Source organism: Rhamphochromis longiceps, linkage group LG15 (assembly GCF_057381845.1).
Source record: "Rhamphochromis longiceps isolate RC_006_pf linkage group LG15, R_longiceps_female_GT1.1, whole genome shotgun sequence".
In the NCBI taxonomy this organism is placed as follows: Eukaryota; Metazoa; Chordata; class Actinopteri; order Cichliformes; family Cichlidae; genus Rhamphochromis; species Rhamphochromis longiceps.
The window spans coordinates 4,690,923-4,704,421 of record NC_140571.1 but is presented as its reverse complement, the minus strand read 5'-3'; the positions used below and the strand labels follow the sequence as shown (position 1 = coordinate 4,704,421).

General features: G+C 40.6%; 1 protein-coding gene across 4 annotated transcripts in view; it reads right to left on the bottom strand.

The window, feature by feature from the left end:
- plcb4b (phospholipase C, beta 4b) overlaps nt 1–13,499 on the bottom strand; it is a 76,173-nt gene that overhangs the window by 24,801 nt on the left and 37,873 nt on the right. For all 4 annotated transcript variants that reach the window (XM_085381772.1, XM_085381770.1, XM_085381771.1 and 1 more), the window contains 3 exons: nt 9,902–9,999; nt 4,346–4,426; nt 1,271–1,330 (listed from right to left, as the gene is read on the bottom strand). In XM_085381772.1, coding sequence (XP_085237898.1) covers nt 1,271–1,330; nt 4,346–4,426; nt 9,902–9,985 — 225 coding nt within the window. In that variant the 5' untranslated portion in view covers nt 9,986–9,999. The remainder of the gene's footprint in view (nt 1–1,270; nt 1,331–4,345; nt 4,427–9,901; nt 10,000–13,499) is intronic.

The following is a 13,499-nucleotide window of genomic DNA, read 5'->3' as shown; positions in this document are numbered from 1 at the left end:
CTCAGAACAAAATACATCCCAGCACACCTTAGTCTGATATAACTTTAATGTCTGTTTTATCAGTTTAACAGAAAAATCTCACTATCAAAAACACCACTCCTTCCTCTCTCATCTTCTCAATCAGATTTCCTGTCTGCCACCATTGAAGATAGTAATGCTTATATGTTACGTGATTGAATTAACAGCAACAGGCAACAGGCTATGCCACTTTAAAATCTCAGCCTGCAATCATCCAATCCCATTCATCTCTTCTCTCTCATTGGATTACTTGAAACAGCTCTCCAGGCTTGTGTAACCATGTTAGCCTCTGAGAAGCCCGGTTATCAGTTGTCTGCACTGTACAAAACAGCATACGGCGCATGAGCTGCCATCAGACTGTAGAATCTATATACGTGCCCTCACATACGTACATAAAAAGACCGCCACACAGGACCAAACAAAGGCGCTCCAATCTGTTGTCAGCAGTATGATTTGAGACTCTCCTGTTAGGCTTCTGCATTTCAGTGGCTTCATTGGTTTGCATACAAATTAGAAGGCAGCATGCCCATGGATATTCCAGTAATAGCTTTCATAATTCATATAGCTGGTATGATGCTAAATACCACAATATAATGTGTCACTGTCAAGGCTACATAGCATGAATCGATATTTAATATACAGAGGAACCATGTGGTTTGGATTTGTGCATATCTGCCTCTGTAACTGCTAAATAGAAAACTGATTGGTTGCCAGCTGTAATAATTCACTGGGCTATTTTAGAGGCCATTTCCTATCATGGGATAAGGAAAAGTCATTCTGACGGAGACAGAACATCTTATACTGTTGATCTTTTGATCCTGTAGTGTGAACTCCATAACCCAGCGGTTTTCTGACAGCGCATCACCACAGTGGCTGAAAGAACAATTTTTCAATACTACTCTCTCGGTCAAAAGCACAATCCACAGCTGCGAGAAAGTTCAGTAAGAACCTGTGGCGAAACTCAGAGTTGTATAAATATTGATGAGCTAGTGCCCTGTGTGAATCTGTATTTGAAAGCAAATCTCAGCAGTAAGAACTCAACCGGGAGTCCCAAAACAGTCATTATATTGATAGAAAAAGCCACTGTAGCCTTGGCTAATTTAGGCATGAATAATAGCCTGAAGTGGCAGTGTCTCTAGATTTTACCGGGAGTACCTCTGTGGGACTAAAAGATGGAATGTTTGATGCGGAGGGTGAGAGTGTGAATTTTGTGAAGGCAGAAGTGAAGAAATGGTCTCTCCTGAGTTCTTACCTTTGGGACGGCACCGACGCGAATACTGTTGATGAGAGAACACTCCAGAACCTGACCTTCCTGTAGGAAACCAAAAACGGTGGAAAGAAAGGGAAAAAAGAAGTAGATGAAGAGGGGGAGAATAAAAGTCTAGAAGAAAAACAATTTCTAATGGTCAGCAAAGCACAAGCACCACAACCTCTCAGCAACATGGGTGATTACAACCCAGAAATGAGGAGTCCTTTGTGCGTTGAGAATAGCTGTTTTAATACCATTTGATTTAATTACCAAGTTTGAGTCTGCAGGAATGAGGATAAACATTAACAGGTTGGACTGTTGCAGAGGTGCTTTTTGCCACCAGGCATGCAGCTGCTTGGGGTCCCAGCACATTGGCGGGCTCCCGAAAACAGACAAACTTATACTGCTGCAGTTTGTAACATCAGTTGAAGAGGCCTGATCACCTTTGGGGCCCAACCTGACTCCATTCACCCCAGCTGCAGAAGGTGTGCATGAAATGAATGCTGCTAGTCTATTTGTAACTCTGGGGGAGGAAATTAATGTCAAAATCTATTGCAAGATTTGCAAAATGTCAGCAGTAAAATAGAAGTTATGAAAGTTCGGTGCATGCTTGTATATTTTCTGAACTTTCTGAGAAATACACAAACAGTGCGCCACCGAACTATTTCTAAAACCACTAAATGGGAAAACAAATCATCCTAATCAGAGTTATTTTTCCAAGTAGAGGGATTCAGATGCACCTCAGAGGTTTTTAGGCAGTGGCAAAGAAAAATCAGGAATGTTATAATCCAGTGGCTGGAAAATGAGACCATGCGAGTACTAGTACTCGCACAGCCAGCTGTAGGTCCTATATGCTAGGCTTCATCTTTTTTTTTTCTCTCTTTTTTTTTTTTAAATGTTTATTTATAAGATTTTAAGTTCAAAGTTACATAACGTCACACCAGACAATGAAAATAAGATTCAAAAACAATAACATTTAAGCACAGAAAAAAAAAAAGAAAAAAAAAAAGAAAAAACAGAAACCAAACACACAACAACAAAAAAACCCAAACAGGAAAACAGGGGCCTGTTCTTCGTACCGCGCTAAGTGAGTTAGCTGGATGAGATTGTTGACGATTTCGCGTGATCCTGGATCGTTCGGTTCCCCGAAGCCCATCCGGGACTTGCTGTCATAGCAACAGAGCCGTAAGCGTAAACCTGCTCGGGAGCAGGTTTACTTTATGTAAACAGGATTAGATCGCGGCCACGCAGGTATGTCCGCGTCATTCATACGAAAGCAACAGCGATATTCCACCACTGTTTCACCATAAATAAATAACATCACTGTAACTAAAGATAATGCAGCACTTGATCCTTTTATTGATGTCACACAGATACATACAGGTCATTCCCTAAAAAAGGGAAATGTACTATTAACATTCTATTACATGTATGTGATTATTACAGATGTAATTCATATTTCAGAGTAGTAATAGTAAATTACTTCGTGTAATCAAGATGAGAGACCACGGCTATAAAAGCGAAGGTGGATTTGGGAAGCCTGTCGCAGTCATATCCTGTCCGTATACGTGAGCCACCCATTGCGGAAGGTGCAAGATTGATAAGGAGAGTCCTCAGAATTCAGCGTATATTGCGGGACAGACAGGATCCTTTAGCTCAGCGCGACAGTGTGCTCATAGAGAGATATCGATTTTCCCGTGAGGGTATTATTTACTTAACCAACTTGTTGACGAGGGGGTGCAGGACCACCACCTGTCTTTTTTTTTGCTCTGCCCTTTTCTTGGTTGCTGTTATGAACAAACAAACAGATTATTTCAGGGTCTCTTTCCAAGAGACGAAAAGCAATATAAGTGATAAATATTACCATTCTGTAGAATATTCTTATATTTCACTTTTACTTGTTCCCATGTTCTAGTGGGTCCTGTTGTGGCTCTAATGTGAAAGGGGATATAATATAACATATTATAATATAATATAATGTAATATAATATTGGATAATATGGTGTGATATGATAAATCTACCCTACCGCCTACTGGTGTTGGCCAGAGGGGCCGATGGCGCAATATGGCAGCCTGGCTTCTGTCAGTCTGCCCCAGGGCAGCTGTGGCTACAACCGTAGCTGCCTCCACCAGTGTGTGAATGTGAGAGTGAATGAATAGTGGCATTGTAAAGCACTTTGGGTGCCTTGAAAAGCGCTATATAAATCCACTCCATTATTATTGTTATTATTGAATTACTTACGAGTTTGATTTGTCAGCAACTTCCTGCCAGCCCTCTCTCCTTGCTTTTGCAGCCTTTGCAGTGTTCCCTTGCGTTTTAATTAAACTCTGAAACTCCTGAAATCCCTCACTCAAGAGTTCTTGCTCTGCTGCCGAAAAATACCGAGCGCGCTCCTTCGACATTTTCGCCGACCAATCAAAGGGTTGCCGATCAATGTTTCTACTATCGATGCGTAGCCCCTGTTGGGCCACCCAGTGATCTCACATTACTTCATCCAGCTATACTAATCGTCAACAACAGGTGTGTTCGGGGAACCGGAATAGCGAGCTCAGAGTTAGCGCGATGATTTGGTCTTGGATGTTTCATTTGATCTTGGATGTAGTAAGCGACGTACGAAGCACAGGGCCCAGGAAAGAAAAGGAAAAAATCAATAAATAAATAAATAAATGCTAGGCTTCATCTTAGCTAGTTTAAAATCATCCAACAAGAGCTACTGAACATATCTGCAACAAATTAATCCAACTATCAGATAAACATCTGATAAACATTGTCTATTGCCCAATGCTAATCAGTATTAGCCTAAATGCTAGTACTTAAATCTTTTCTCTATATTTTAAGCTTGTTATAATATACATATATTTAACGTGCTTCATTTATAGTTTTTATTTACTTGCATATACCTTTTTCAGAGCCAAATGGTCAGAAGTACAGAAAAAAATCAAAACAACTTACTCTTTCCTTGCATGCCTTTTTAAATACTTTACCTACTCCATGTGGATCCTGTCTTATACATTTCTATTTAGAGGATCCTCTCGAAAATCCTAGAATACACACAGGTCATGATGTGGAAGTCGTACCTTTCCCTCACTCTTCCAGGTGATGAAAAAGCCGTACTCGTCCACTTCCATGTGGCAGTTGGGCTCAAAGATGTATGGGTCCTGCAGCAAGGAAAAATGATTATTTCTAAGCAATGAGGCCATATTAATCAAAGGTTTTATTTGACACAGCAAGACATTAAACAGTCAACCTGTTTAACAAACACAGGAATTATGCAATCAGACAACCAGATGTAGCTCTTATTCATTTTACAAGATATACCTGCCTGCCTACGAACACACACTCAAACATACTTTCACAAAGAATGCAGAAATACGCTCAGTATGTACACACAGGTTGCCCGTAGGGGAGATGAAGCCTGTTGTCTAAGGCAAACACGCAGTGAGATTAATGTGACCACCTTTAGCTGTTAAATGCAAACATCAACGCAGTTGGAACACATTTCCAGGTTATAGAGACGAACAGGAGGTAAAAGTGTATTAGCATAGCTACTGTGATGCTACTGCACACATCGTTCAACAGGAGTGTCGGTGGAGGAAATCGACTAACCTTAGCCACCTTGTCCTACTCAAACAATCTTACCATCAATTCAATCAGCCGGAAGATGTGTGTGTGTGCCGACAAATATGTGTATTTTTGCCCCACTCCACTCAAACAACACATCTGAGAAAGCTAAAAACATAAGAGAGAAATAAACTAGAATGGGAGAAGGCTGCTGGGTCACTCTAATATTAGCAGTAGGGAACAGTGTAACACACTCATGTACACACTCATACACACGTGATTTATTATTTCAGGATGTTGCTACTATGAGATACGCAGCTGCAAATAGGGCTGTGCTGGCTTGTTACTTGGCTCTTACCCTGACATCTAAAACCCTCAAAAAAAAAACCCTCAGAAGAATAATCTTATTTCCATTTAGGAAACAGTGAGACTGCTGTAAATGCAGATAAAAGCTTGACTCTTTCATCTGAACGAAGACTGACAGAGTGTTCGGTGTTAGATATACAGCCACCTCGATGAAGGAGATGGTTTCAGATAAACCTCAACTGTTGAGGACATACAACAGTATCACATTCCACTGCTTTTAGCTTTACTGTAATAAATCTAAAATTGTGTGTGTGTGTGTGTGTGTGTGTGTGTGTGTGTGTGTGTGTGTGTGTGTGTGTGTGTGTGTGTGTGTGTGTTGCCTATTGATTGTGCCTCTTATTTTGAACACAGATCCTCAGATCATTTCGAGGTCTTTTACCCTTTGTCTAAATTTCCAAATCAATATTAGAAAGTGATAATTAATCTGCCCGGTGTAGGCTTAAGAGCTGTATCTATAAATATTATATATGATGCTATTAACAAGTGCAGTTAAAAACAAAGTACACCTTCTGTAAATTTGTCAGTATCAGTTCATAAAATCATCTTCTCTATGACTATCGTTCTCTCACATTGTTGTGGAGGAATTATGTCTTACTATTTATACTTGTTTAGGTCATTGAGGTTTGTGGGAATAAAATCCCACCACAGTATTTAACCCAGGTTGAGGTCTGGACTCTGACTGGATCACTGCAACAATTTGATTCTTTTCTCTTTTTTTTCCAGTCATTCTGTTGAATCTTTGAATTGCTGCTGTGTTTGTGATCACAGTCCTGTTCCATGACCCAGTTTAAGCAGAGCTTTATCTGTCACACAGGTGCCCTCACATTTGATTTTAGAATACTTTGCAGTCAGTGACTCGACCATGAACTCATCCGTCTACTAAAGCGCTCAGGTCCTGTGGCTGCAAAACAAGCAGTAATGGAAGGAATCCAGCATTTAGTTTTATTTATTTAGTTATTTAGTTATCATTAAATAAATAATGACAGTTTAGTTTTTGTATTTTGTTAGATTATTATTATGCCTCGATATGTAAAACCTTAGAAGTTAAAGAGGGTGTACTTTCTTTGCGCCATGACTGTAAATGCTTATGTGTGTTTTCTGTCTCGTTCGTCTCAGTCTACCTTCATCAGCCGTCAATATGAGGCTGCATAGTTTCCATGGACACCAAACATCAATCAGATCTTAAATGATTGATTTCCACTCAGTGAGATAATGAACGAAACACACACACACACACACACACACACACACGGGAAGCTCTTTGGCTATTTGCATAATGGATTACATAGGATATCTTTCACCTTTTACCTCAATGCCTCTGGACTCTTAAAGAGGACAAACTCATATCAAATATCTCATTAAAGGATACAAACTAATTATTGAAAATCCATAGTACACTACAGCGTGTAGACCTAAAGAGAAAAACAAAGAGTGAGATGCAAACTTGGAAACATCTCCATCTATTCAAGGACATGAATAAGATGGCAAAGAAAGCATTCTGGGGACCTTAAGTTGTTTTAGAAAGCCATCTTATGTAACGATATGAGCTGAGAGGCTCTATATAACGATAGCTGTCCCCTATGAAGCTTTGAATTGCACTCGTACAAACACACATACAGGCACACTGACCCACATGCACATTACCTGCCACTACCATCTGTCACTCAGTGGGGCTTCAGTCACTAGAGACTGTTCTTGTGGCAAAAAATAAAATCCATGCTGTTTAGCATATGCTTTTTGCACACTGAGATGCTTGCGCCCCGCATCCTTTGTAATTTCCAGGCAGCAGTGCTTTGCTCACACAAACACAAACACATGCCCACACTGACACAAAGTATGACTGACAGTGTTTTATAAATGAGACGCATTGCTGCTTCGTGTTTACGATAACAGCGAGGAACATGAGCTGACAACCAAAATAACTATTGATTTATGAATGAAGGACTGTAGCGCTGTTTTTTTCTCCTGAGACGCATCAGTTTGAGTTGATATTGTTTAAAATATAATCATTAATGAGAAAAATTCACAGCACTAAGAGGGGAGTGGTATGTCCCAAGTGTCATTATTCATTTTAACCGACTGACAGAGCTTGACCTTATTACCATTCAGGCCAGACCTAACCTTGTCCTGTCTAAGCTTGGCTCAAATTCACAGCAGCAACACACTGAGGACTCTGTTCAGAAGCATGCTGGCCCAGTTTCACCGCTCACTGTGACATGGCTTTGGATTTGATGATGCCTTTCCGTACACTCGCAAGCTTTTTTCTCTGCCTAAGAGGGATCCTCCTCCCCCAGCTGATGCCCACATAAACGGAGAGGACTGAGGGGATTTCCTGATGTGTGCAGGGGTACATGTAGGTCCGTGTGTGTGTGCGTGACTGTGACACACTTTGCCTTTGCTCGTCCAATGTCCTAGCTAGGTGTCCTGATTAAGTTTGTCTGAGGAAATGTGGGCAAAAAAAAAAGCAGGAAGATATACATGGTGGTCACATACATGCAAGTGCATACAAAGATATATGGAAGCAATGAATTTGCTTGTGGCTGTAACTGAGCATTTATTGGTTATAATTTAACTTTAAAATAGTTTTTATTTAAGAAAGCTTTTAAATGATCTATTTATATTTCCTAGCTCACATTTTTTCTGTTTTTTTATTTGTGGTGGTGTTTTGCATCCTCCTTGTACAGCTCCAAACTGGGTCCTGAGCCAGTACAGGCAGAATAACCTAGCAGGAATGCTTCTTAAGTCACATACAGTGGGGCAAAAAAGTATTTAGTCAGCCACCGATTGTGCAAGTTCCCCCACGTAAAATGATGACAGAGGTCAGTAATTTGCACCAGAGGTACACTTCAACTGTGAGAGACAGAATGTGAAAAAAAAATCCATGAATCCACATGGTAGGATTTGTAAAGAATTTATTCGTAAATCAGGGTGGAAAATAAGTATTTGGTCAATAACAAAAATACAACTCAATACTTTGTAACATAACCTTTGTTGGCAATAACAGAGGTCAAACGTTTACTATAGGTCTTTACCAGGTTTGCACACACAGTAGCTGGTATTTTGGCCCATTCCTCCATGCAGATCTTCTCGAGAGCAGTGATGTTTTGGGGCTGTCGCCGAGCAACACGGACTTTCAACTCCCGCCACAGATTTTCTATGGGGTTGAGGTCTGGAGACTGGCTAGGCCACTCCATGTGAATTCATGGATTTTTTTTTTTCACATTCTGTCTCTCACAGTTGAAGTGTACCTCTGGTGCAAATTACTGACCTCTGTCATCATTTTAAGTGGGGGAACTTGCACAATCGGTGGCTGACTAAATACTTTTTTGCCCCACTGTATACAATCAATCAATCGAAAAATATTAAACAACAATAACAGATTTCACACTACAGCCTGACCGATATGATCAGCCAATTTTAGCTATTTGTCGCTCTGTTGATATCAGTATGTATAATGGCCAAAAAATTAAAATGACAAAATTAAAGAAGAAATAGAAGAAACACCCTTCAACTATGTTTTGTGTGTTGATGTTGCACAGTTCGTCCATGAGGGGGCACTCTGCAACTGTTGGCAACACATGTTGCAATGATCCAAGCAGTTGGCCACAGTGTTAAAGAGTAAACAAATAACTGCACATAAACAGATTTCCCAAACATTTGTTAAGTTTTGTTTGTCTGAAAGAAAATAAATTAGCTGATATATCGCCATATTGAGTTTTGAAATCACCACATGCCTGTATCAGTATTGGCCTTTAAAAGCCTATAATCGGTCAGGCTCTATTTCACACTGTAGTGAAAAAGTAAGAGATCTCACGTGGCTCGTGTAAATCCTCTTTTGCTGCAGCAGAGCCTCCATAGGACATTTCCTGTAGCTCATTAAAAGAGTTGCACAACTCCTCTTTACAACACTGTTTGAGCTTATTTATTTTTTTGGGACATCTTAATTGAAAATCTGAGTGACTGTATATGAAAGCAGCACTGTTCTCAGAGTCAGACAGATAAACAGTTATGCAGGCACACCCATTTTGACGCCTTTCCCCACTTTGTGCATTTCTAAAATTGGTTCTTACATAAACCAATTTTCTTTGGAATTATGGCTATTCTAAAACTTTTTTAGCATGTGCATAATTTTTTATAGTGTGCTACTTAAGACCCTCAGTGGGCGTGTTGCGGACAAGCAGTCGCCATGCCAAAGCATCTTAATGAGCCTGATCAATGTGGCCTGTCTACAGCTAGAACTGTGACTACACCAGTGATGATATAAACTGAGGTCTCTGTTCTGTGTGTATGTGTGTGCGCTTGTATTACTCATGGTGTGGGAATATAAATGTCTTTCCATTGTTGCACTGTGGACCCGTCTTGGATATTTTTGAGAAGCAAAAAAACAAAAAACAAAGGCAGCATAATATAAATCATTACATTTAGAGACTAAAACTTCATTTAAAGCTTGGTATTCTAAATGTATGAAAACAAAGACTCTGCTCCGTGTGTGGATGTGTGCATTTGTCCAACTAATGACTGAGCCGGGCACAGTCATTAAGGTCCAGGATGATAACAGGGCAGAGCAAATAATCTATGGTGGTATCAGCAGGGAACACTTACAAACAGATAGCTTAGCATTGGCTAAACTTTCATCACTTCACTGAGAATACTAAAAGCCTCTTATTTTTAATCAATTACTCAATCCAGGAAAGTGTCATATTTACCTCATCAAACCTGTCGAAAGAGGCGCCTTCCTGCATGAACTCAGGCAGGTGCTTCTCCCAGTTGAATTCGTAGGACTTTGTCATGGCTGCTCACAAGTCTGAGAAACAAACAAAAGAGGAGAAGACACACAAGGAAAGAGACAGACACAGAGTATGTTAGAAAAGGATGCTCGCTCTCCAGGGGCTCATCCAAAAATATCCTCTTGAGAGAGTGAGAACAACTTACATATATAACAACCAACCAATGAACAAGCTCCAAAGACAGAATTTAGGAAAAATATTGATTTGTCGTTTAGGATTTTTCAGAGATTTAAAGCACCCTCTCTGCTTTGGAGCTGCAATTAGCAGTGAAGCAGAGTAATGGCCTGTATTTGTATTAGAGATGGACCGATCCGATATTACGTATCGGTATCGGTCCGATACTGACCTAAATTACTGGATCGGATATCGGAGAAAAATAAAAAATGTAATCCGATCCATTAAATATCACGAAAGCACCTCACAAAACTTGCAACATGCCGTAACTCGCCTCAGAACGTTAGCACGTCGGAGCAGTATGCATCACGTGATAGAGCGGCTGCTGCATGCGGGACCTGTCGTGGTCTGGATAGCATTTGGAGCTTCGCTAGCAACCCGGCATTTCATCTCCGACAAAGTTATCCCCGAGAGAAGTAAAGCAAGTGTGTAAGTCCATCTCTGAATGTTTGTAAAGCATTCCTGCGTTAAGCTTAACAAACGATATATGGAGCGACTGCCTCTTCCTGCTGCTACTTCAATCATGAAACTGCTCAATGATCAGCTGATCGGCTTTTCTGTCACGAGTCCGTCTCTCTTGTTTGTTTTTGGCCCACTTTGCACCAGAAAGAGGAAACCAGCGGCTAAACAACAGCAGCACGTTTAAGCTTGATCAGCTGTTGTTAGAATGTATTTAATATTAGTTTCTACACCAGGATCTTTTTCTAGTAGCTGACGCTGGTAACTGTGCAGGGGCGGATCTAGCAAAGTTTAGCCAGGGGGGCCGATAGGGCATTAACAGGGAAAAGGGGGCACAAAGACATACTTTTCTTTCTTATTCTCATTTAAAATGTCTAGCTTTTAATAAATAATTATCTGACACCCAAAGTTTTAATTTGATGCAAAATGAATAGAAGTCCATTACTGTATATAGTAACTATTAAGTCTAATATATATACCCTAGTAAGCTATAGTACTTTTTCCTTTGGGAAGGTACCATCTGTGCAGTCTGCAATTTTGTTGAGGAAAGATGTTGAATCTATTTAATATTTTAATATATTGAAAAATAATTGATTTCTGTGCATTTTTTTTCCACACTGCATCAAATTAAGGTTGATTACGTCGATTAAGCATCATGAGCTGGAGCGTGAGGGGTGGTTCCCTATTTTTTATTTATTTATTTTTGTTGTTGCTGGGAGTTGGAACCCTATTAGTTAGGTTGCTTAATATTTATGCTAAGTACTCTTTAAAATACCAGAATAGGGAGGATGGTGTAGGTTTAAGTTTATTAGATTGATCAGTATTGCTGAACTATGAAATATATTTTTTTGCATACAGGTATAACAGAATAGCTTTAGTGTAGTTGTTGTTTTAAACTTGAGTATGAACTTATACAAAATGCAGCAAGATATTTAAAAAAAACAGTTTTGTTGAAACACACTATATCGGATTCATATCGGTATCGGCAGATATCCAAATTTATGATATCGGTATCGGTATCGTGCCATCTCTAATTTGTATAGCGCTTAACTAGTCCCTAAGGACCCCAAAGCGCTTTACACATTCAGTCATCCACACACACACACATTCACACACTGGTGATGGCAAGCTACATGTAGCCACAGCCACCCTGGGGCGCACTGACAGAGGCGAGGCTGCCGAACACTGGCGCCACCGGGCCCTCTGACCACCACCAGTAGGCAACGGGTGAAGTGTCTTGCCCAAGGACACAACGACCGAGAGTGTCCAAGCCGGGGCTCGAACCGGCAACCTTCCGATTACAAGATGAACTCCCAACTCTTGAGCCACGATCGCCCGTAAAGAGTAAAATAAAGAGTAAATAGAACAAGCAAAAGGAATATGGGCAAATGACATCAGAGGACAACCGCTGCGTGGGACCAAGCAGGAACCTCCAGGGCTGAAAAATGAAGTCCATGGCAAAGTGCCTAAAGCTGCAGTACCTTAACTGTCCACTTGAGACAATCTCAAAGAGTGAGTTAAAAAACAACAACAGCTGTACAGAAAATGAGTTTGTCTGTTTTTTTAATTCACCCATTCGCGGTTGTTTTTTGGGGGGTTGTAGCTGCTTTGACTGTCGAGGTTGCCAACACAGGCGTCTTTAGCTAAGCTTCACGTCAGCTAACTGGAATCAACTGTGTAGTGTTGGTACCTATTTAGAACATTTTTAATAGACCTACCTGATAAAATGGAGCTTTTAAATTGTAATAACAGCCCATCCAAGCTATGTGATTCAGATAATATGCATTTTTTTTTTTATGTGTTAAATAAGCACATATGTAAATCTGCACAATAATGTACATAGAGCCTACTGGGTCACCTTGCTAACCAAGCTTGCTATTATTTGCTAATAACAAAGAACTCATCCTCACGTCCAACTATCATCGCTTCTGGATTCCAAAACAACCATAATGTTATAAATTAATCCTATAAATGGGACTATGGGTGGGACTGAGCAACACAAATTGAGCATATCACAGAGATAAAAAGTATGCGAGAAAGGAATTTCCTCCTCCTGCTTTTATCTAGGACCCTGAAACAAAACGGATGGGCACTGCACTCCTCTCCAAATACTAGAGAGTCAGGCTTCATTCATGTGACACACCTGCACGTGTATCATCACGTAAGACATCCAGCTCAGGGAGGGGAGGAGGTAATTGTAATATTGCTGATGACACCACCCAAATATAGGCTCCACCTACGTCAAGCTCAAATGTGTCAAGCAAAAGTGAGAGGGAGAAGTGCACTTGAGAACGTGACACACTATGTATAGCCTAAGAGCTCAGCCGGTATTAAGTCATTATGGGAATACTCTGCGGAGATTTGATTTTCATCCACCAATCTTTTAGCCTGCTGCGCTACAGAATATTTTCTACTATACAGAAAATTAAACGCATATACACAAAGTGGAAACTGGATGCTGATGGATGAGATGAGAAATAGGGGAACTGAGGAAGGATAATGGGGGAAGAAATATGGACAGAGAGTCAGCGTGAAAGATGTGAAGGCACAGGGAAAAGTGAAAGGCAGAAATAAAATAATAAAATCAGTGCACTAAAAGTAAGAGCCTGATATACACCCACTGAGAGGCAGAAAGATGTGATCTGAGAGATGAGGAGAGAGTGGCATGAGAAGCATAGAGATGAAACAGAACAGTGGTGGGCAGAGAGACACAGAACAGTGACACAGCTGTGAGTGACAGAGGCTGGGGGATCAGAGTGGTGAGTACAGCAGAGGGGGGGTGTCTGCTTTTGATGTGGGGAACGCAGATCAGACACATCATCAGCAGGGGTTACAGAAGACTACCGGCTGGGCGGGCTACAGTCCACCCCTGCCATGACAAGTG